This window comes from Macrobrachium nipponense, chromosome 48, assembly GCF_015104395.2.
Source record: "Macrobrachium nipponense isolate FS-2020 chromosome 48, ASM1510439v2, whole genome shotgun sequence".
Taxonomy (NCBI): Eukaryota; Metazoa; Arthropoda; class Malacostraca; order Decapoda; family Palaemonidae; genus Macrobrachium; species Macrobrachium nipponense.
This window is the reverse complement of record NC_087223.1, coordinates 17,321,846-17,343,248: the sequence shown is the minus strand read 5'-3', so window position 1 is coordinate 17,343,248 and position 21,403 is coordinate 17,321,846. Positions and strand designations below refer to the sequence as shown.

Genomic DNA, 21,403 nt, shown 5'->3' with positions numbered 1-21,403 from the left:
AATAGAAATTCAGCACCCCAATGACGTCACTTATGAAATTTGACCAATTGAAATTCATCACCCAATGATGTCACGTATGAAATTCAACCAATAGAAATTCATCTCCCAATGATGTCGCGTATGAAATTCGACCAATAGAAATTCATTACCCAATGATGTCACGTATGAAATTCGACCAATAGAAATTCATCACCCAATGATGTCATGTATGAAATTCGACCAATAGAAATTCAGCACCCCAATGACGTCATAACGGACGTCCGAACGCAGCAATGAAAAACCGCGTATGTTGGATTCTAAATTCATCCCTGAGGAAGCTGCCCTTGAGAGGTGACGAAACGGTCCGTTGACGAATATTTGAGAGTCTAGATAAGGAGAGTAACTGCAAGCAATGCATTGATTTCAATAAAAATATACATAGATTCCTCGCAGTTCATTTAAAGCGCTAGATAGCAAATTACGCTCAAGAAGTTCTAAGACCGTCGAGGCACCGTTTTACCATAAAGATAAACCTCTCGCGTTCATGCTATTTTCCCTTCATTTTATATGAAACCTAAACCTTGCTTAGAAGGACAATGTCTCTCGGTTTATTAAAGTTCTTAATATTTTTAAGTTTTAAATGCATTAATGTTGTTAGTACTCTTGTTACTTTAATTTTTAAAAGGATGTCGAGTTTTTGTTCCGCGCTTTAGATTTTTGTCAGTTTTTAACTGAGTCTGTTCTTGATTTTTAACATTTTTCATATAAAATTAAAATATATATATGTATATATACATTTATATATGATTTAACACTTTATATAGAAATATTAAAAATCAATAATAGACTCAAATAAAAAAACTGACAAGAATCCAAAATGCAGAACATTTTAAAACTTAACATTCTTTTAAAAATCAAACTGAATTACTAAAAACATTAAGGCATCTAAAAATTAAAAGTACTATAAATATTCAAAATAATAAAAACTAATTTTTATAGTGACATTGTCGTTTTGAGGAGGACTTAGGTTTTATATATAACATTGACAGAGACATGATCTCGGGAAGTTTATCTTTATGGTAAAACAATGACCCGATGGTCTTGGAAGTTCTTGGACTTAATTTGATATCCAGAGCTTTAATTGTACTGCGATGAGACTCTTGCAATGGTTTTTCTATTTTCTGGGGATCTGCAAATGCAGAGGAGTCGTACTTTAACCATTTTGTGACATTGAAAGCTGAGGAATTGTACTTTAACAATTCTGTGTCATTGAAACCAAGAGAGTCGTACTTTAACAATTTTGGGACATTGAAATCACGCGTGGTCGAACTGGGTTGAAATGTATTACTCTCATCAATTACCAAGGAATTATACTGGTTATTTTCTAGAGATTGCTTTATTATCTGACTCTCATCAATCAACACATAGGTACTGTGCAACCGTGTGGTAGTACCGCTATTTGAGTGAGAAGTGAAAGAGGGTCTGCTGTAAAGGTTCGCACCGTGACCTGCAAGTGTCTGCTTTCTGAAAACGGAAGTATTAAAATCTTGTGGAGTTTGAGTGATTGAGATATCTGATAATGGAGGTTTATTATTATATTCTAAGCCTAAGAAACTTTCATCATTTGTCGTAGGTGTAAATAAATCCATTGTGTTATCTTTATATCTTTTATAGAATCAAGGATGACGTGTTTTAGTTACCTTTAATATTGACAATTCCAGATGACGTGAGGTTATCTTCTTTTATTCAGTATTTTATCAGTAGGTAGTACTGATCATTGGCCGCAGAGACCACTAGCTACAATTTGACACCTTTCACTTCTCTCTAATATAGGAATGATATGTTTAGAATGAATAGCATATTGCATTTAGTTAAGGTTAAGTGTAATAAGCTATTGAAATTTCATTACCAAGAGAAAAGTACACTGGGTTCAACTTTTGTTTTAATAGGCTACATATTCTGTGATGAAATTGGAGGTGGCTCATTTAGAGAATATTTGGGTTTCCTATTGAGAGGTGAGAGCGTGAGTCGGTCCTGGTCAGTATTTTTGGATAAAGTTCCATCTCTTTTCACGATCATGGCGTTTGTTGAAGTCAGAATATGTGCCAGCCCGAGGGCTGGCACATATTCTCCTAACCCTCTCAAGTTTTCAGACTGCTAGGTTTATGCAATGGCATCACCCCCAAGCCACCAGTGAGCGGCGGGATTCAAACCCCGGTCCTCTCGACCGGTAGGCGAGAGCCGTACCGCTGCACCACCGCAGCGCACATCCACCGAGATTCATGTTATTGAAGACCATGTAACAAAGTTAAAGTTTGTTGGTTTCAGTCCCCCGACAGGCAATTGCCTCTTGGGCGGACGTCAGTCGGGTAAACCCAACCACCCGCCATGACATCACTCATGGCAGTAACCGTCTAGTAGACTCTCAAAAATTCCCGTTGATGGGGAGCGAACGCTGGTCCCCAAGATTACGAGGCCAATGCGTTACCGACTGTACCAGCCAGACGGATGCTACAACCCCACGAGATTAGATAGAGCACACTCAACTGACAAGGGTACATTTCTGGTGTTAACATGAGGTCCAACTTTGCACTGAAGTTTGGACATCTAAAGAGAATCTACTTTTGGTTTATTGGGCCTTTTCTTGCATAAGGAAAGATGTCAGAATCTGGCAAATAGAACAGTTTGACTGGGAGTACTTAAATTTTAGGACTAAGAATTCGCCTCTCAGGTCCATAAAATCTTTCCTTTGGAAGACTTGATGTGAACCAAAATTCTCAAAGCAGAAAGTTTATTAGAAACTAATGTCTACTTTTATTGTAGTAGCTCGACACTTGCCCATTTCCTTATCTTGGGTAGCTTCCATCACGAACTGCTTTCTCATCTACATTGTGCTGTTCTTTGAAGCCACTATTGTCCTACCTGTTCACCTATAGATGAATCCAACTCTTGGTCAAGTTTGCCTTAAGGAAATGGATATTTTTTTAGGGGCCACAAGCATTCGCTCTCTAAGTAGCTCCTGCAGATTTATAAATTCCTTGTGCAACCTTGTAAGGAGCATTATTCTCATATCTTGGCAATGAGGATGATTGCAGAGATCTGCATCCAAAAATATGCAAAAACCTAAAAGAAGGAAAAGGATGTAAGTTCGACAAAAAATGTAAATATATGCACCCTGTAGCCATGAATCATAATCAAATAAATAATCAATCGAGTAATAAAATCCTAAATAAGAAAGAAACAAATAAAGAGAGGAATAAAGAATATCAGGTAAAAGAAAAAAGCAAGCCATCAACGAGATATGCAGAGATGTCAGCAAAAAATTTCAAAGCATCAGCTCCAAAATTCTACTCAAGAGATAATAACTGTATTTATTATGCAAGAGGATATTGCAGAAACGGAGAAAATTGCAGATTCAGACACAAAATGAATAATTATGATGAAGGAAGATCAAATATTATGGAAAAGTTGGATTTTTTAATGTCAGAATTTCTGGAAATGAAAAAAAGAACAACATACCAGAACAGGAAAGAGACATGGGAAAATCCTTATTACTACCAATATTAAATGAAGGAGAAAACACGCAAACCATCATAGTGATGAATGCGCAGTTTAGTTACGAGTAACTCAAAAAGAAAAATAGAGTACTTAGAAGAACTAACCCAAATTGAAAAGAAATTAGATATAATGAATATAAGTGAAACCTGGTATTCCCAAGAGACTGGGAATGATGATTAAATAAAAGGGTTCCAAACTTATAGATCAGATAGAAAAAATAGGAATCAAGGGGGAACCGCAATATATGGGAAAGACAAAAAACAAGGAAAAATATATGAGAAATATAGTAACTCAGAATGTGAACTAATAGCGGTAGAATTTGAATCTGAAAAATTAATGAACATAGTAATATATAGACCTCCTAATACTAAAGAGTTTGACTTAATAATAGAAAAATTGGATGATATATGTAGAAATCACAAGGACTGGACTATTCTCCTATCTGGAGACTTCAACTTTCCTTTCGTAGATTGGAAAGAACGAATAGGAGATTGTGGTTGTACTTATACATATAAAAAAGAGAGTACTAGTAGTGCAGAAGATAAGAGGCAATTCGAAAAGCTATTAGATATGCTACTAGAATACAACATTCAACAAATAAATCACCTGCCAACAAGAAAGGAAAATACTTTAGACCTAGTATTTGTGAAAGAGATGAATTATGTTAAAGAAATAATAGTTTATGATGCGAGTATTTCAGACCATAATGTCATAGAATTAACAGTCAATTCCAAAGCAAGTGAAAACAGAGATAAGCAAGAAATGAAAAAGTGGGAAGGATATGGTAAAACCAACGTTCTCACTTTCATATATTCACTACTTTAGCTATCACGACATTACTATCAAGATAGGTGTAGCTAGCAACCTATTCTTAAGAGCCTTACGAATTTGTTCTCCAGATTTCCTGGAAAAAGAATTTGAAGTAATTCGCAAGCAACTTTCGTCTTTAAAGTATCATGACCATATTATTGAGAAAGCAATTCAAAAAGCAAACGTAATTTTCTACCGTCCCCCTAAAGACAAGACCAGAAACACACCCAACAATAAAATAAAAGTTCCTCACCTGGAGACGATTAAGAGAGTAACCCACACCCTTGGGAAATCCAACCCTTTAGCATTTACCTACCCAAACACCTTAGCCAAATCCCTGATTAACGTCCAACAAAAGACATCTCCCAAGGGCTCTGGGGTCTATGAGATCCCATGCCAGGACTGTGACCAATCTTACATTGGATTTACAGGTAAATCACTTCCCCAGAAATTAATACAACACAAACGGTCAGTTAGGTATGGACAACAGAACTCGGCTATTTTCAACCATATAAATGAACATAACCATAGAATAAACTGGAATATGTCACGTGTAATTTATAGCAGCAACTGCCGGTACAAGAGTCAAATGATGGAATCGGCCTTAATAAAAGAGAAGCAGGTAATGAACATCTCCAAAGGCGCGTGGATTTTCAGATGTGATCGACGAAGTTTTCATTCAACCAACGCTTAAGAAGATTAAAGGAAGATTATCAGCGGGGGTGACCTAAATTGGCTTCCTTGTGGACGGATCTCTTGGTATAAATACCACCTTTTCTGTAAACTTTTCTCATTCATATACCTGAAGAGAGAGACAGCAGTCTCTGAAATATATTACTTTTCTCTCTACATGGTGTTTTTACATTTTGGTGTTTTTTATGGGCTCCTTTTATTAGATATATATATATATATATATATATATATATATATATATATATATATATATATATATATATATATATATATATATATATATATATATATATATATATATATATATATATATATATATATATATACGTAATTGTGAGAAGGCTCATAGGCCTAGGTTTGATCCGTGCACACAACCACAGCATAGTATACACAAATCAACTTTATTATTCCCAGAGGTGTGTGAAGGCATCCGGATTAAACCTCTCTCTCCATGATTTCGTATATCCCAAATCCCTGAATCATATTTCGATATAAATTACTCGCTCCTAATTTAGTGTTTCCAGCTGGGAATTAGGAATCGAGCACAGGTCACCTCGCTCGATTTGGAATTTGGAGTATCCTTGGGTTTTGGATATTCTTGGTTTTGTTGGAATTTTTGAAGTTTGGTCTGTATAATGAAATAGTGAATATTTTTATTTATTATTTAATGTATTTATGATAGGTTTATATTTTCAATTCATTTAATATTGATTTTTTCACAAATTTGAGCTCGAATATTGCTGAATTTTGTCATATAATTTTATTAATGACTGAAGTGAATACAAAGTATACTTAGTCCTGCTTCATTTAAATTATTGTGATTTTGGTAATAGAGTTTTTGTGTCTGATAATGAAGTGTGTTTTCTAGCAATGAATTCTTTATTTTAAGGCCCATAAGTACCCAGCATTTTAGGCCTATAAGCTCATAGTACTTACTAGATTAGTTTCAGGCCAATAAACTCGGTACTTGGTATATTAGTTGTTGGCCTACAGGCTCACAGTATTTAGTTTATCAGTTTTAGGCCTATATACTCGGTACTTGGTATATTAGTTGTAGACCTACAAGCTCACAGTACCTAGTATATTAGTTTTAGGCCTATAAGCTCTGTACTTGGTATGTTAGTTATAGGCCTACAAGCTCACAGTACTTAACATATCACTGGATGGCAGGGATGTGAAATTTTGTGGAAGTCATTTCTTAGAAATTCTTGAGATTCTTTCAGTTTAACCAAGTCCTTCAGGGCTGTGATTAATAAAATGATGAATGTCCCTACAAAGTTCTTGTGTGGATTAATTATGCATTATTCACCAGGGATCAGTTAACGTTATTGATCATCAAGGATGAATGAGACATCATTCACTAAGGATCATGTATTGTCATCAATCAGTCAGTCAAGTATTCCTTGTATGGTTTTCACCCGGAATCATTTGTTGAACAGACCGATGGTTCCCAGCTGAGTAACGTGTACCCCGTTGGAATTGGTCTTTGAGAGAGTCTTGTACCATAAAAGTGGTATGAATTCCTCATAGATATGATTCCAAGTTATCCAGTGGGTCCTATGACAGCTAAACATAATAGTATAATTCAAGGTCGTCTACTAGAGCTAAACACAACCAACTAGATATATCATTTTCTAAAGTCATCTTCCATAGCAAAACGTATCATCAACGAAAGTCATCTTCTGGACCTAACATCATAATCCAAAGTCATCTTCTGGAGCAAAACATAATGGAAAGCCATCTTCTGGATGCTGACGTATCGTCACATTACCCAAAGACCTCCTCCAATGCTGAGTACCCTTTTAAAGGTAGAAACCCAGACTCATAATCCAGAATAGATGACACCGCAAAGCCAGGCACCTCTTAGTTGCACTCTCATTTCACCACGAATCCACATCAGAAAGAGCACCAGGTCTTAAATGGCCAGGCATTCCACTGCAATGAACAATATTTTCACCATTAAGAGTCAGAAACACATTTCTATGTGCTTATTAAAGCAATTATGCTAGGGAGACAGAGGTGCTCACTTACCATTCAATATTGAGACTCATATCTTTCTTAATGAGTTTTTTCTGTGACCTTATGAGTGGCTTGGGCCGGGTGAATGAGTCGAATTTCTTTGACTCCTTGAGTGACTTGGGCAGGATGATCGCTTCTGTAACTCTCAGACGTCGCATGTTGGATACGAAGCAGATGACCTCTTTGTCTTGCGTCAGGTTCAGCCGTGGGAACAGGAGATAGTCTAGCTCTCTGCTGGGAGGTAGAAGTAGAGTTAGACTGATAGCTGAGGCACCGTCGCACATCCAGCAAAATGGCGGTAATATAGAAAAGGGAGAGATGATGAGTGTTGGAACGAGGGATGTTAAGTACCATTTGGGAGCTTATATAAAGGTTTCTTCTTTATGTAAATTTATGGATCAGCTATGCTGAGGAATAGGCTAACACCATACTGTAAGATTTCAAGTCTAAATTGAGCTTGTTGGTCATTGAATATCATTATTGCACTGAACAAAAACGAAAAGAAATTGTAAATTAACAACAAAACCATGACAGTAGAAGGCCATGGCATAGCAGCTATGGGAGAACCCAACAGTTTAGACCATTGGTTATATTACCAATTAACCCAATGGCTACATACAGGAAATTACCTGGTGGGCTCAAACTTCATGGCAATTTCAGTAGCTTTCAGAACGTCCTCCTCAGAGATCACCCCAGGGAAGCAAACGCTAAGATGGTACATCAGGTCATTTTTTAGTGGAATAATTTTCTTTGGGTCCAAATTAAGACTGACACTGACACCTAGGAGAAGAGAGAATCGAAGTTGAGAACAAATTCATTTGACTTTGGATACCGTTTTAAAACGTAAGTTTCACGCGTGAATGCAGTGTGAAGATAAAGAGATAGATTGTGCACTCACACAAAGCATCCAGCTGACGGTCAGGCCTGAGAAAGCGATGGAGTTGAAAGTAGGCCAAATTATCAGGAACACTTGCCCACAGTGTGTATAGTGTCTGAGGAAGCCGCAGGTCTCCTGACATCCTCCCAACATACTTCTCTACTCGACACCTTTCAGGGATAGAAGCAGATTATCAAAAATGGTGAATGAATTGTATTCTGCTCGATTCTAAGCAATATCCACCCATTCCTGATGAATTTTTGCACGTTTATGAAACAGCTAGAAAGAGGAACTTTTTCTACACAGGGACTCATGAACATTTCAACAGTTAGAGTATGAAAATAGTAGTGGTCATTGTTTTTTTTTTATTTTCTTACTTAGCCACACTATATATATATATATATATATATATATATATATATATATATATATATATATATATATATATATATATATATATATATATATATGTGTGTGTGTGTGTGTGTGTGTGTGTGTGTGTGTGTGTAAGTTAAACCATTACCTAAACAAAAATCAGTTCTTTGTCAGTGACAAGAGCCATCCATGTCATCTTCATTGTTTGATTTCCTGTGGATTAGCCAACATAGTTAATTGAAAAAGTTGAAGAGTTGAAAGATTCCAGGAGTTGATGGAATTCCAAGCAAGTGGCCGTGGCATGACAACAGCGATTATATATCTGAGTGGTTGTCCAAGTTAAGTATCTTTGGAGGAGTAAGATGTCCAAACAATCTGAATAAGTGGCATAACTGTTCACCTGTAAATAATTAAGGTTTCTCTAAGAAGTATAGGGCACACTATTAATGAGTATAACTGGTGAAGGGTACGGTGAGATTCGATCGTGACAGCAAGACTGATAACTGAGGGGTTGAAAAGGTGATGAGCGTGTGGTCTTAGACCACCTACTGTAACCTCTCTTCCACCATCTAGAATTGTAGTATAAGTAACCCAACCTACCTAACCTAATTTTGCCACACCAACCTAGGAGCATAAGTTTCATGCCTCCCATTGGATTCATCTCTTGGATATGCATTCTACCTGTCTTTGTGTTCATAATACTATCAACTTAACATAAGACCAATATAGAATTAATGCCAAGGGAAGATGTATATTGTTGTGATGTAATAAAACTCACAACAACTGAAGGATTTCCTTACTTTTCGAAGAGAACGTTTAGTACGTCAGTGGATGTTGTTGGTGCCATAGGGTTCTTGAAGTCATGGTATAGGTCTAGGACAACCTTGAATTCGTTTCTTGCCAATTCGCAAAGAATGGTGTCAGTAACTTCGGTCATCTCATCTATGTACACATAAACCTCCCCTTCATATGCATTTTTCTCAAGCTTTGGCAGGTTCTTAAGAGGCAAGATATAATATTTTGCATTTTGAGTGTTGATAAGCATCTTTCCATTTTCAACATTCAGTTTTCTCAAGTGGAAACCATGACGTGTGGTCCATGTCAGAATCTCTTGTATATCAGGCAGACTGGTCGTCACCTCTATATCTATGTTCACATTACTGGCATCTTTCAAGGGTTCCAAAAGATGTGACAGTACATTAACATATCTCTCAATGTTTGAGTCTGTTATTAAGATGCTCTCCACATTAATTTCATAGATTCTGATAAGTTGAAGCAAGTCATGACTGATTCTTGCGCCTTCCTTGATGGCAATTTTAGCACTGGGCTTTTCGTCGTTTCGGCATTGCAGAGACAAAGACCTCAGGATCAGGAGGCACAGAGTGATGTTAGAATCGTTTATTTCAAAATCTCTCACTTGGAATGTGTTAATATGAAGACGTTTCTTCTTTATTTCTGTTATCAGTCTGCTGATGGTGGAAATATCTTCATCAATAAGTAAGTGCATTTCAACTTTACTCGCTTCCTTGAAAGTCGTAGCCATTCCTTCTAGCATTGCTGTGTAGGCTGTGAAATTATGTTCAGTTACCATAAATCGCCTGACTGTGAATCCGCTGAGATTTATCAAGGTGAGTAAATCACTGGCTCCTATTAAGTTTCCAGTAATTTCAAGATCAATGCATGTTTCATTTGCCTGGTCTGATGGCGGCATCTCCTTGAGGGCTGAAATGTATTCAGGGAAGTTTGTGTCATCTATAATAAAATCCTTGACTTTAAATTGTACGACCTGAAACTGGTTTTTCTTGATGAGATTCAATAGGGCGGTGAGCTGCCGTAAATCTTCATCTACATTTAAAGTTATTTCTAGCTTTTCTTTATCCCTAAAAGACATAGTTATCTTACCCAGCAGGTCAGTATATTTTGTAAAATTATTGTCATTAATCAGCAGTTTCCTCACTGTGAAATGTTGATGCACGAGGAGTTCCAGGAGTTCATCAGCTCCGATCAGATCACCAACGACATTAATTTTGACAATGTTATGATTAGCGCTTGGAGACAATTGTGGAAGAGACTTCAGCATTTTGACATACTCCACAACATTGGAATCACGAACTTCAAGATCGTGCACTTTGAGCCTTCTAACCTTCAAGTTGCGTTGTTTTACCACAGTTAGTAGTTCCCCGATGTTGCGCAAGTCTTCGTCGACAGCAATGTCAACTTCAATATCACCTTCATCTTTCAGGGGTGATGAGAGCTTTCTTATCATGTCAGTGTACTCTTTGTAATTTCTGTGAGTTATAAGTAGTTTCTTAATTGTCATTTGGAATGAACTGATCAAGTGGAGCAATTCATGAGCTCCCATTAGCTCTCCCTCAATGGCAATGTCAATCCTCACTGTCCTGGCCTCCTTGAAAGGGCGCTTCAGAGATTTTAAGAGAGCAATGTAGGCAGACACTGATGAATCTGTCATCTGAATGTTCCCACTGAAAACCTTTTGCTGCTTACTGATGAAGGCAGCAATGAACTCATCACACTTGACAGAGTTGAGTATTCTGATCCATGAATCTCTGTCTCTCATTCCAGTCGCCTGGAGGAGCTCCAACGCTTCTAGTTTGACATCTTCGGCAATTTCGACCTCTTCAGAATAAAACAGGCCAATCAAACAAAATAATGTGTTTTCAAATTTTGCTAATTCTAACTGAGGGGAGCCATGAATGTCTTCTAGCAAATTCCGAATGACACGTGTTTTGGGGCTTAAAAATGACTGTAGCATTGAATTAACAGCTGTCCTAAAACCAAGTCTTGTGGTCTTGTGCTTATTTGTTAGTTCCTTCTTTACCGTCTCCACAATGGTGTTACTCACCTTAGGTGAAACCCTGTTCTGAATAAGACATGAAGTTACTGCTTTCATTATCTCTTCTATGTCATGTCCATGATCTTCCCCAGAGATTTCCAGAAAAATGTACCAAGCTGCGAGAAAATCTTGGAGACCTTTGTGTGGGAATGAGTATATCACGTCTTTGCTAGGAACGCGCTTAAGGAACGCACTGATCATCTCTTCAATGGGAACTTGTATATTTCTGCAAACTTCCTCCATTCTCTTATAGGCTGGTTGTGGTATGTTAATTTGATCATTCTTGAGTCCCATTAGGGATTCTTTGCTTAAAGCATGCAAGAAGTAATCAATCTTCCTGCGCAACACAGATTCATCTGCTGGTATACTGACTTGCAGTCTTTCTTTCAGTTTGTTTCTGTACAGCCTGAATATTTCTCCATATAGTTCGGGAGCAGTGTTAATTCTGATGACATTCATGTGGTCATAAGCCCATAATATACTCAGTAAAGAAAGGTTATATGGCAGCCTCCATAAGTCAGCTAAACGATGTTCGGTTCCCTTCAGGTAGCTGATTAGACCTTTTACATCTTGTGCTTGTGAATATATCTTAGCAATCTCTCTGTGATATTTGGTAACAAAATCATCCCTTCTTTCCAGAGGAATTCCCAAAAGCTGGATGTGCTTCAAGTTGTGGGAATTCACTCTTTGGTGTAAATAGGTTAGCTTCTCAGGTCTTGTTGTAATCAGCAGTGTTATTCCAAAATGTGTCTTAAGGTCAAGAATTTCCCCAAGCAAATTAGCTGATGACTTATTCAGTTCATCCAGACCATCCAGTACGATGAGCACCCTCTGAGCAAGCACCACCTTCTTTAGATCACCAGGTTTGAATAGTTTGGAAACCCTCGGCATAAGGTGATATAGTAAATCGTCGAATGACTTTATGGCTGAGTTTCTGCACTCAGCTTTCAGCAAGAGATCATAGGTGTCAAGGTATTTCATGTTCCCCTCCTTTAATTTCCAGTCAGTCACAACCTTTTTTGTCAGTGTTGTTTTCCCAACCCCAGCTACGCCATCTATTACAACAATATAATTTGTTTTTTCTGAACTCTGGTCACACAAAACATTCTCATATAAAGCACTGACCTCTTCTCCAGATGGCAACTCTCCTCTAAGTTTCATTTCTGTATAAACTTCCTTTAAAGGGACTTTGACCTCAGCTAAATGGTTCACAGTGCTCACTTCACTTTCGTAAGCCATGTCATATTGCTGAAGCACTTCCTTGACACCTTTTTCATTGACTAAGTCTGACAGGGCTTCAAAGAGCATCTCCTTCTTGTAGTCTTCAAATGTACTTGCTTCAAACTCGCCATGAAGGTACAACCTAATTTCAGATTCCACTTCGTCAATCTCACGTTCTACTGTGCCTGGTTCAAGACCATAAATCTGCCCACTAAATTTTAGAATCCTGGTCAGGATGTCTTGAATCTCTTTTGCTTCCTCGGCGAGGTTCTTGTTTGTGATGGGCGGGTGGTCGTCGTGAGCAAGATGATTCCTTTTATTTTTGACAATGGTTATGAGAGATTCTATGCCAGCAATTTCTTTGTCCTGTGCTTTCCAGCTTTCATAGTCCTTGGCCAGGCCATGGCTCCCATTGCAAAGGCACCTGCACAGCAGTGTAATGTCGAATGATTCCCCGTCTCGGTCATTCTTGACCTTTTCCTTCTGGACAGCAGTGAGTCCTTTTGCAAAATTCAGAATACCCTGGGCTTTGTAGTAGTCTAGCAATGACGAGTATTCGGATCTACCGGGTGAGCCATTCTGAAATACAAACAACAGGACTCGAGTCGTCACCTTCCGGTGAATGGAACTGAGTCGCATCAGATTCTTTTCTTCAGTGTCATAGTAGACTTGAGATTGCCTCTGCGAAGCCATGAGAAAGGCAGCAATGGAGTCTTGCGTGTCCAGAGTCTGAAAGTAAACAAAGAGACAGGTATTCACTATTGCACAGTCCGACCACAGGAGATGAATAGAGCAGGAAATTGAGAACTGGTTGCATATCTTAATCTGACTACTAAACTATCTCAGGTTTGAATATAACTAACTTATATGTAGTATAGATTACTTAAGCATACTTACACGTATACGCACACACAAAGTGGCAATCCTTGGGACCCTGGAATAGGAAACAGTGCGGATATATAGAGAGATGAAGAACAGACTATAATTGGAATTGGAATATAAGATTTAGGCTGAAGGCCAAGCGCTGGGACCTATCAGGTCATTCACCGCTGAAACGGTGCACTATGAAACAAACGTTAAGAGAGGGTTGAGGAAAGTCAGACGGAGGTGAAAGAATATTAACGGAGGTATAGTAAAAGGAATGAAACGGGTCGCAGCTAGGGGCCTAAGGAAGAGACGCTGCAGTGAATGTTCAAGTCACGCTTATAGGGCACCTCTCCCCAAGGGGAGGGGGGTTAATTCTTATCGCTTAAACTGCTAAACCCTTCATAGATATTCTAAGTACGATTTCCTGTTGGTCCTCGTGACAGGCAAAGGGTTTTCCCAGCCGCTGGGAAATCGCGTTAAAGGTCAGAGAGCGGAAAGGGATGACTCATCTGGTGGCCCAGGGAATTTTTGTGCTGAAAGAGCAGAGATTAAGACCACGACGCTACGAGTTGGTTGAAAGCAGCACTTGCAAGCAACGCCCTTCGATTCTGAGCCGAACGAAGCCTTCTCAAACAAGAGAAGCTGTCTTATGATGTCATAAAGTATCGTAGAACACCAAGGACTGATAGAGTAAGGATATTATTATTATCATATTCGTAAGATGAAGAACCCTATTCATATGGAAGAAGCCCACCAAAGGAGCCAAAGACTTGAAATTCAAGCTTCGGTGAGGCAGTAAGAGATCTCGCGCATTGAAAAGAAGAAAATAATTAATTAACAAACAGATAAGAAAAAAAGGCATTCAAATACAAGGGGAATAGTATAAGGGTAAAAATGCGGTTGGATCTTCGCTTGAACTTCTGAAGAAGTTCCAATTGCTAGACTTCCTCAGGGGTCAATTGTGAATGAGAAAAGATCTCCGTTGAAACACAGGGTGTCCATAAAGTCCCAGTACCCTTTTGAGCAATAAATGCTTGCATCGGTACTGGGAATTTATGGACACCCTGTACAACTTCTGAAGAGGTGATCGACAGGCAGACAGACAGACAGACGGAAACGGATGGAAAAACTCTTACCTTCTTCTGTGTTCCCGGTGTGATGGTAGGATCACTTGGGTTACCTGAATAGAACCTGCCTCGACGTAGACCGCATCTTACACTACGCAGTGGATGACTGAGCAAGGGTCCGGAGACTCCGGACTCTGGAAATGGGCTGTATCTTATCTTTAGGAATGCTCCCCACCCTCTCTCTCTCTCTCTCTCTCTCTCTCTCTCTCTCTCTCTCTTTGTGATAACCGCAATATAACGGCACTTGGTTTTAAAGTAATGACTTCAAACCTGCTTATGTAACTATCCCTCAGTAATGAAGAATGTGTTGGTAAATTGAAAGAGAGAGAGAGAGAGAGAGAGAGAAACACTTTCCTATCGTGTGCTTAAGTTCAGTAACTCAGCCATAGCGTAAGTCCATGATGTCATTTTCATCATTTCTCGTAGCTTCAGACACAGCTGTACGATATCTTCTGCGTCATCGTGAGTCTGGCAGTAGAAAACAGCAGTAGCTGAGGAAATCATCGTTGATTGTCCAGTCCGACACGAAATGACAATTCACACATGTTGATAGTTTAACCTCCTTGTATAGAATTCACTCCAGTATATTTTATGCGAGATAAAGCCTTTATTATTATTATTATTATTATTATAGGTGCCAGATAATTCACATCTTGAAGATTGAATTTTAATTCCCTGAAGGGATTAAAACAAGATAGGTTTTTGTTGAATTTAGTGGGATTTTCTCATATGCTTAATTTTGAGGTTTAATTCTGCAGAATGGGGTACCTTGGTCCATGTTTAGGGGCGGTACCAAACGTCCTTGGGGTCGGGACGTAACGTCTCGACGTCATCTGTCATTACCATTATATTTCCCCGGGTAGGTACATAAATAATTTTAATATTGTTGTTGTGATTTTTCAAAATTTGCTTGGTAGGCAAAAGAGTACGAGCTAATAATATATATATATATATATATATATATCTATATATATATATATATATATATATATATATATATATATCTATATTATATATATATTATATATATATACTTATATATATATATATATATATATATATATATATATATATATATATATATATATATTCCCTTTCTCCTTAATTATTGATAGAGTGACATTCATTATAAATACGGCGTCATTGTAGCCAAATTTCTGTTTTATAAAGGGCCATTAACCCTTCCCCGGAGATGATTAATTATAATGAATCACTCCTTCATCATCATTACTCATTATTCCTAAGTTCACGAGCAGTTTTTGTTTACATCAAGATTTTTTTTTTGTTAAATATGCAATTTTTGTGAATAAGTATTTTTATCAATAATATATTTTTCGAATATATAGGTCTCTCTATTTCAAATACATTAGTTTCTCTGTATTTCAAGTTATAGGTTTATCTGTATTTTAATCGTATTTCAGATGAGCTTTAAAAGGCATTACAGTAAGCTGGATGATTGAAGATTATGTTTATAAAAAGGTAATTATCATAACTGTCTCCTTGAATTATTTTTGTAGATTATTATGATTATATAAATGAGCGCTTTGTAATGTAAGCCAGAAGAAATAAAGTTTATTATTTTAATTAGTTTTTTTACAAGAATGATACATAAGTTATGTGGAGAAATAAGATATTAGTAAACCATAATTCATCTCAGAATTAATTACTATCCTTAAAGAGCTAGTCAGGGTTTAGCGTTCTTGAAAAGAAAACTATTGAGATGGCTTTGTCTGTCCACCTCAGATCTTAAAAAACTGCTGAGGCTAGAGGGCTGCAAATTAGTACGTTGATCTACCACCCTCCAATCATCAAACACTCTAAATTGCAGCCCTCTAGCCTCAGTAGTTTTTATTTTATTCAAGGTTCAAGGTTAACAGGTAGGAACTAGGGGGTCTTATTGTGACATATGGCTTGACGCAGGCAGGTTTGAATGACGCCACGGGTTTAGTCCAAGAGAGGGATTGTAAGGTCTCGTTGTGACCCACTTTCTCTATATCAGACCCTTGTCAGCTTCAGTAATATATATTTATGCATTTATTTTCATATATATATATTATATATATATATATATAATATTATATTATATTATGATAGTATAATATACTATATTAATTATATATGTATATATATTATATATATATATATATATTAATGTATATTAATAATTGTATAACTGTTTATTTAATATCGTTTATTTATTTATTCATTTATTTACAATACAAGGAACATAAACTCAAGCTTAGCCCTTCTTTTATATCTGGTCTTAGAAGTATCACAGAATTGTCACGTGATTAACATGTAATAGGTTTATGACCTTGTTAATATAAGTAACATCAATTTTTTGGCTTAATAAGGCCATCCCAACCATTGGAAAGCTTTGAGAGTTACACGATTAACTCTTCTTTCAAAATCCACAGCAAAAATTGGTCAAATCAGCATCAAAGTCACCTTCAAGAGGCGTACCACAAGGCAGTGTTCTAGGACCTAAAGTATTCATCATGTTTACAACCGAAATTTCATTTGTTTACATTGGTTGAAGTCTTTTTTTTTTGATGGATGATGTGCAATTCTAGCTGTTACCAGACAACACTGAAGATGTTACGATTTTAGATAAAGACGATTAATCATTGGAGCTTCCAAGTTATTAAACCACACCCAACCTCTCATTTATTTTCGTCTTAGTCTGAATTTGAATATCAATTTCAGTTTATAAATATAGTAGGCTCTTAGAATAGTATTTATGGAGAGTTTTATTCATGAATTTAAATATTTGGTGGAGGAGCTTGATATATATAAAAACATACTGTTTATCTTTATACCCACGCACACACATATACATGTATATGTATGGGTATGGGTGTATTGTGAATATATATATATATATATATATATATATATATATATATATATATAGTATATATATATTATATATATATATATATATGTGTGTGTGTGTGTGTGTGTGTGTGTGTACACACCTCAGTCCCCATTTAACCTAAGCAATGAATTGGTCACTTGAAGCAAAATTCTCTTTAGAAATTATAACAGGCTTATGTACTTATTCGAGAGAAAAACAGATAACGAATTGTCGCCAAAAAAATTATTTTCATAAAATAAGAATCTCTCTCTCTCTCTCTCTCTCTCTCTCTCTCTCTCTCTCTCTCTCTCCATTTAGCGACCGGAAATGTCCATATATCTTTTGAGTCATTCAGATGTTAGATAACGTCCCGCTGGAAAATGAAAAATTATAATTCCAACCTTTGTGAACTTTTATTTATTTTCCAATACCTTTTTTATTTTACTTACTCGGGGAGTAATCCTACAAACGACTTTATTGTTGTTGTTTTTGAGGGGATAGTGGGAAGGTCTGAAATATCTGAAAAAGGTGTTTCGCGTTGAGTTTGAGATACAGGAATTTTAGGATAGGAAATTTATGATTGATTCACTAGAATGCAAATGTAAAAAAATAAATAATGTGCATCTTAAACCCTAATGAACAATTATTTCTAGGAAAATATAGCGTATTGATTTTAATTTTCGTCGGTGAAACTAGGCGTTTTTCAACCTTAGATTTGAGCACGTTTAAGTTTACGTTAAGTTAGGAATATATCTACACAACTTATGCGTGAGGGAAAAACCTTGCACATGTCCCAAGTAAACTCGAGGTCGGATCATGTCTTGTTTAAGCCCTGTAGACTAATGATAAGAATTCTCTGATATTTGCATGTACACATTCAGAATAATAATAATAATTATAATGATATTGATGATAATATTCGTTAAACTTGTAGAACCAGCACGGGAATATTGACACATTCAGAATAATAATAATAATAATAATAATAATAATAACAATAATAATAATAGTAATAGTAATAATAATAATAACCCTGTGGATTCTCTCCTCCCCAATTATCCTTATATCCCTTTTCACTTCCCTCCTCATTTATTGCCCAAATTTCCCCCGCCCACCTTTCGTTAATGGTTAAATTAATCAAAACAGAACACAGGAAAATAGGAGACCTTTGAGTTACGGGAGAAGATTCGATTTAGTAGATGATTATATTATATTATATATATATATATTAATTATAATATATTAATATATATATATATATATATATTATATTTTATTTTATTATTTATTCATTTATCTAGATTTATATTATACATATTATTGACATATATATGTATATATGTATATATATATAATATATATTATATACTATATATATATATATATATATATACAAATTATATATTTGTATATATTTATATATCAATATATAACTTCCAGGATTATTCCCTCCCCCACCACCACCACCACCAAAATTCCAATCAATAAAACCTGACCAGTCAGTCATCCAAGAGATGGATTAACATCCACTAAAACATTGTAATAAGTGCAGATTACCTTCGGATATAATCTTACCTCTTTTGCAAGGCGTGGTTAATAAGATGTTAACACCCCTTTGATGATTGGTGTCTCAGTTGTGTGGGCCATTATCTGATGGGTTTGGGATGTAAACTATTATTCATCAGTTTTTATTATTATTATTATTTTTTTTTTTTGCTCTATCACAGTCCTCCAATTCCACTGGGTGGTATTTATAGTGTGGGGTTCCGGGTTGCATCCTTAGGAGTCCATCACTCTTCTTACTATGTGCGCCGTTTCTAGGATCACACTCCTCTGCATGAGTCCTGGAGCTACTTCAGCCTCTAGTTTTTCCAGATTCCTTTTCAGGGATCTTGGGATCGTGCCTAGTGCTCCTATGATTATGGGTACAATTTACACTGGCATATCCCATATCCTTCTTTTATTATTATTATTATTATTATTATTATTATTATTATTATTATTATTATTATTATTATTATTATTATTATTATTATTATTATTATTTTTATTATTATTTTTATTATAATTATCATTTATTGTCATTATTGATTGTTATTATTTTAATTTTGTTGTTGTTGTTTTTAAATATTATTATTTAATTATTAGTTATTATTTCTTATTATTATTATTAAATTTTATTATTATTACTTATATATTATTATTATGTTTGTTATTATTTTGTAATTATTTGTTAATTTTGTTAATATTATTAAGTATTATTATTATTATTGTTTAATTTTTGTAAATTATTATTATTTACTCTATTATTATTATTATTAATTATTCACTATTATTATTATAATTATTATTAATTATTATTATTATTATATATTGATTATTAATTATTATTATAATTATTATTATTATTATTATTATTATCATTATTATTATTATTATTAATTTTGTTATCATTATTATAACTATTATTTCGGAAGCAGACTCTCTCTCAAGCATACTTTATTAAAAGTAATGGCTACTTCAGCAGTAGAGATTCATCTCTATTTTACGAATAGCGGCTTTTTCCGTGCTACTTAAACAGGCTATAGTAGAGCGCCTATAGAGGTCATGATCAAAATAGTGTCAAAATAGGCGTATATATTTAAATTTTACAGATAAACTATGATACCATAGTCATCAAAGTCATTAACGATTCTCTCTCTCTCTCTCTCTCTCTCTCTCTCTCTCTCTCTCTCACTGGAGCTGCCAGACATCCTCGGGTTGGGAAGCTGAGGGTGGACTGATCTTGGTGTGGTGTCCGTCCTCCTTATATTTGGGGTTGACAGCAGGGGGTCTGCTCCATGCTGATCTATTGGCTGGTGGCGGTGAGTCTTCGTTTTCAGTGGTGGCTTGAGCCAGGTCTCAAGCCACTTTCTCCGTGTCGATGGTTGTGATGCTACAGATCCTGCAGCCGTCTAGACCTCCTGAGCGGCGCGGTAACATTGATGGGCGTTGCGCTACGCTGTGGGACGTCACGGCTAATTTGATTTCCATCGGCTGCAGGAGTACCTCGTTCGGGAGTGTTGTCTTCCGTGAAGTTGTCGTGATCGGTGGTGTCATTGTTGGTGGCAGGTCTTCTCATACTCGTAGGGAGGAGAAATGCTTCCTGCGTCATATTCAGTGTAGGTTTTATTTGCTGGATGAGAAGCGCATCCAGCAGGCGCAACCGACGGGCATCAGGGGCCTTCCCAATGATCTTCGTGTTCTGTATGATGACATCCCGGGAGATGGCCTCTTGATGTTTGGTGCGGGCGTGATTCTTTAAAGATCCCTCTTGGGCGTGGCATGAGTCTCTCTTCGACTGGCGCATGGTAGTCATACCTACGTAGGCACCGCTGCATTCGCGGACTGGGCATGTATACTGGTAGACTACATGCGTCTGCTTCAGTGGGTCTCGTACCTGTGGAGAGGGTTATTTTTCATAATGAGGTCGCGCGTCCTCCGGTTCTGGTAATATATGATTAAGTCGATACTCTAGAGAAGAATCTCTATAAGTGTAACGCTGCTGAAGTAGCCATTACTTTTAATAAAGTATGCTTGAGAGAGGGTCTGCTTCCTAATAATAATAATAATAATAATAATAATAATAATAATGAATTCATATATAGATTTAATAATAATAATGAATTCAATATAATAGATTATATTAAATTTAAATGTGTATGTATGTATATATATATACACACACACACATATATATATATATATATACATATATACAAATTTATATAAATATATTATATATATAATATACTATATATATATAATATATATATTATAATAATATATATATATGTTGTCGCGAATCTACACCGACAGGACATCATTGAAGAGAGGAAGACTTTTATTCAAAGCCCCTTTTCATCTGAATGAACAACACTTCAGAGATTAGAAAAAAAAGGGGAAAAAAGGGGCCACTGTAGGGGGTTGTTTTAATTGTCCCATTCAACCTCTGGCCCTGAGAAATCAGGGATGAAAACCCACACTGAGAAAAATATAGACTGGAAGTTTATTTTATGGAAGTTTGTAAACTTACATCAACGAAGGTTCTGTTGAAGGAATTTTACAATTCTTGCTATTAGTCTTTTGGGTTTTTTTCTGGCTATTTGGATATTTAACGGAGAGAG

General features: G+C 36.1%; 2 protein-coding genes across 2 annotated transcripts in view; both read right to left on the bottom strand.

Moving 5' to 3' along the window:
• Nucleotides 1–6,536: 6,536 nt before the first annotated feature.
• Nucleotides 6,537–21,403, bottom strand: part of LOC135205067 (uncharacterized) — a gene marked incomplete at its 5' end in the record, with an annotated part of 263,853 nt that continues 248,986 nt past the window's right edge. Inside the window, 1 exon segment of the mRNA XM_064235343.1 lies at nt 6,537–6,975. Coding sequence (XP_064091413.1) covers nt 6,921–6,975 — 55 coding nt within the window.
• The window catches only part of LOC135204971 (uncharacterized), a 28,582-nt gene continuing 14,231 nt past the window's right edge, over nt 7,053–21,403 (bottom strand). The window contains exons 3-6 of the mRNA XM_064235202.1: nt 9,112–13,115; nt 7,958–8,106; nt 7,689–7,839; nt 7,053–7,293 (exon numbers count right to left, since the gene is read on the bottom strand). Of these exons, the coding sequence (XP_064091272.1) occupies nt 7,068–7,293; nt 7,689–7,839; nt 7,958–8,106; nt 9,112–13,115 (4,530 nt within the window). The 3' untranslated portion in view covers nt 7,053–7,067. The remainder of the gene's footprint in view (nt 7,294–7,688; nt 7,840–7,957; nt 8,107–9,111; nt 13,116–21,403) is intronic.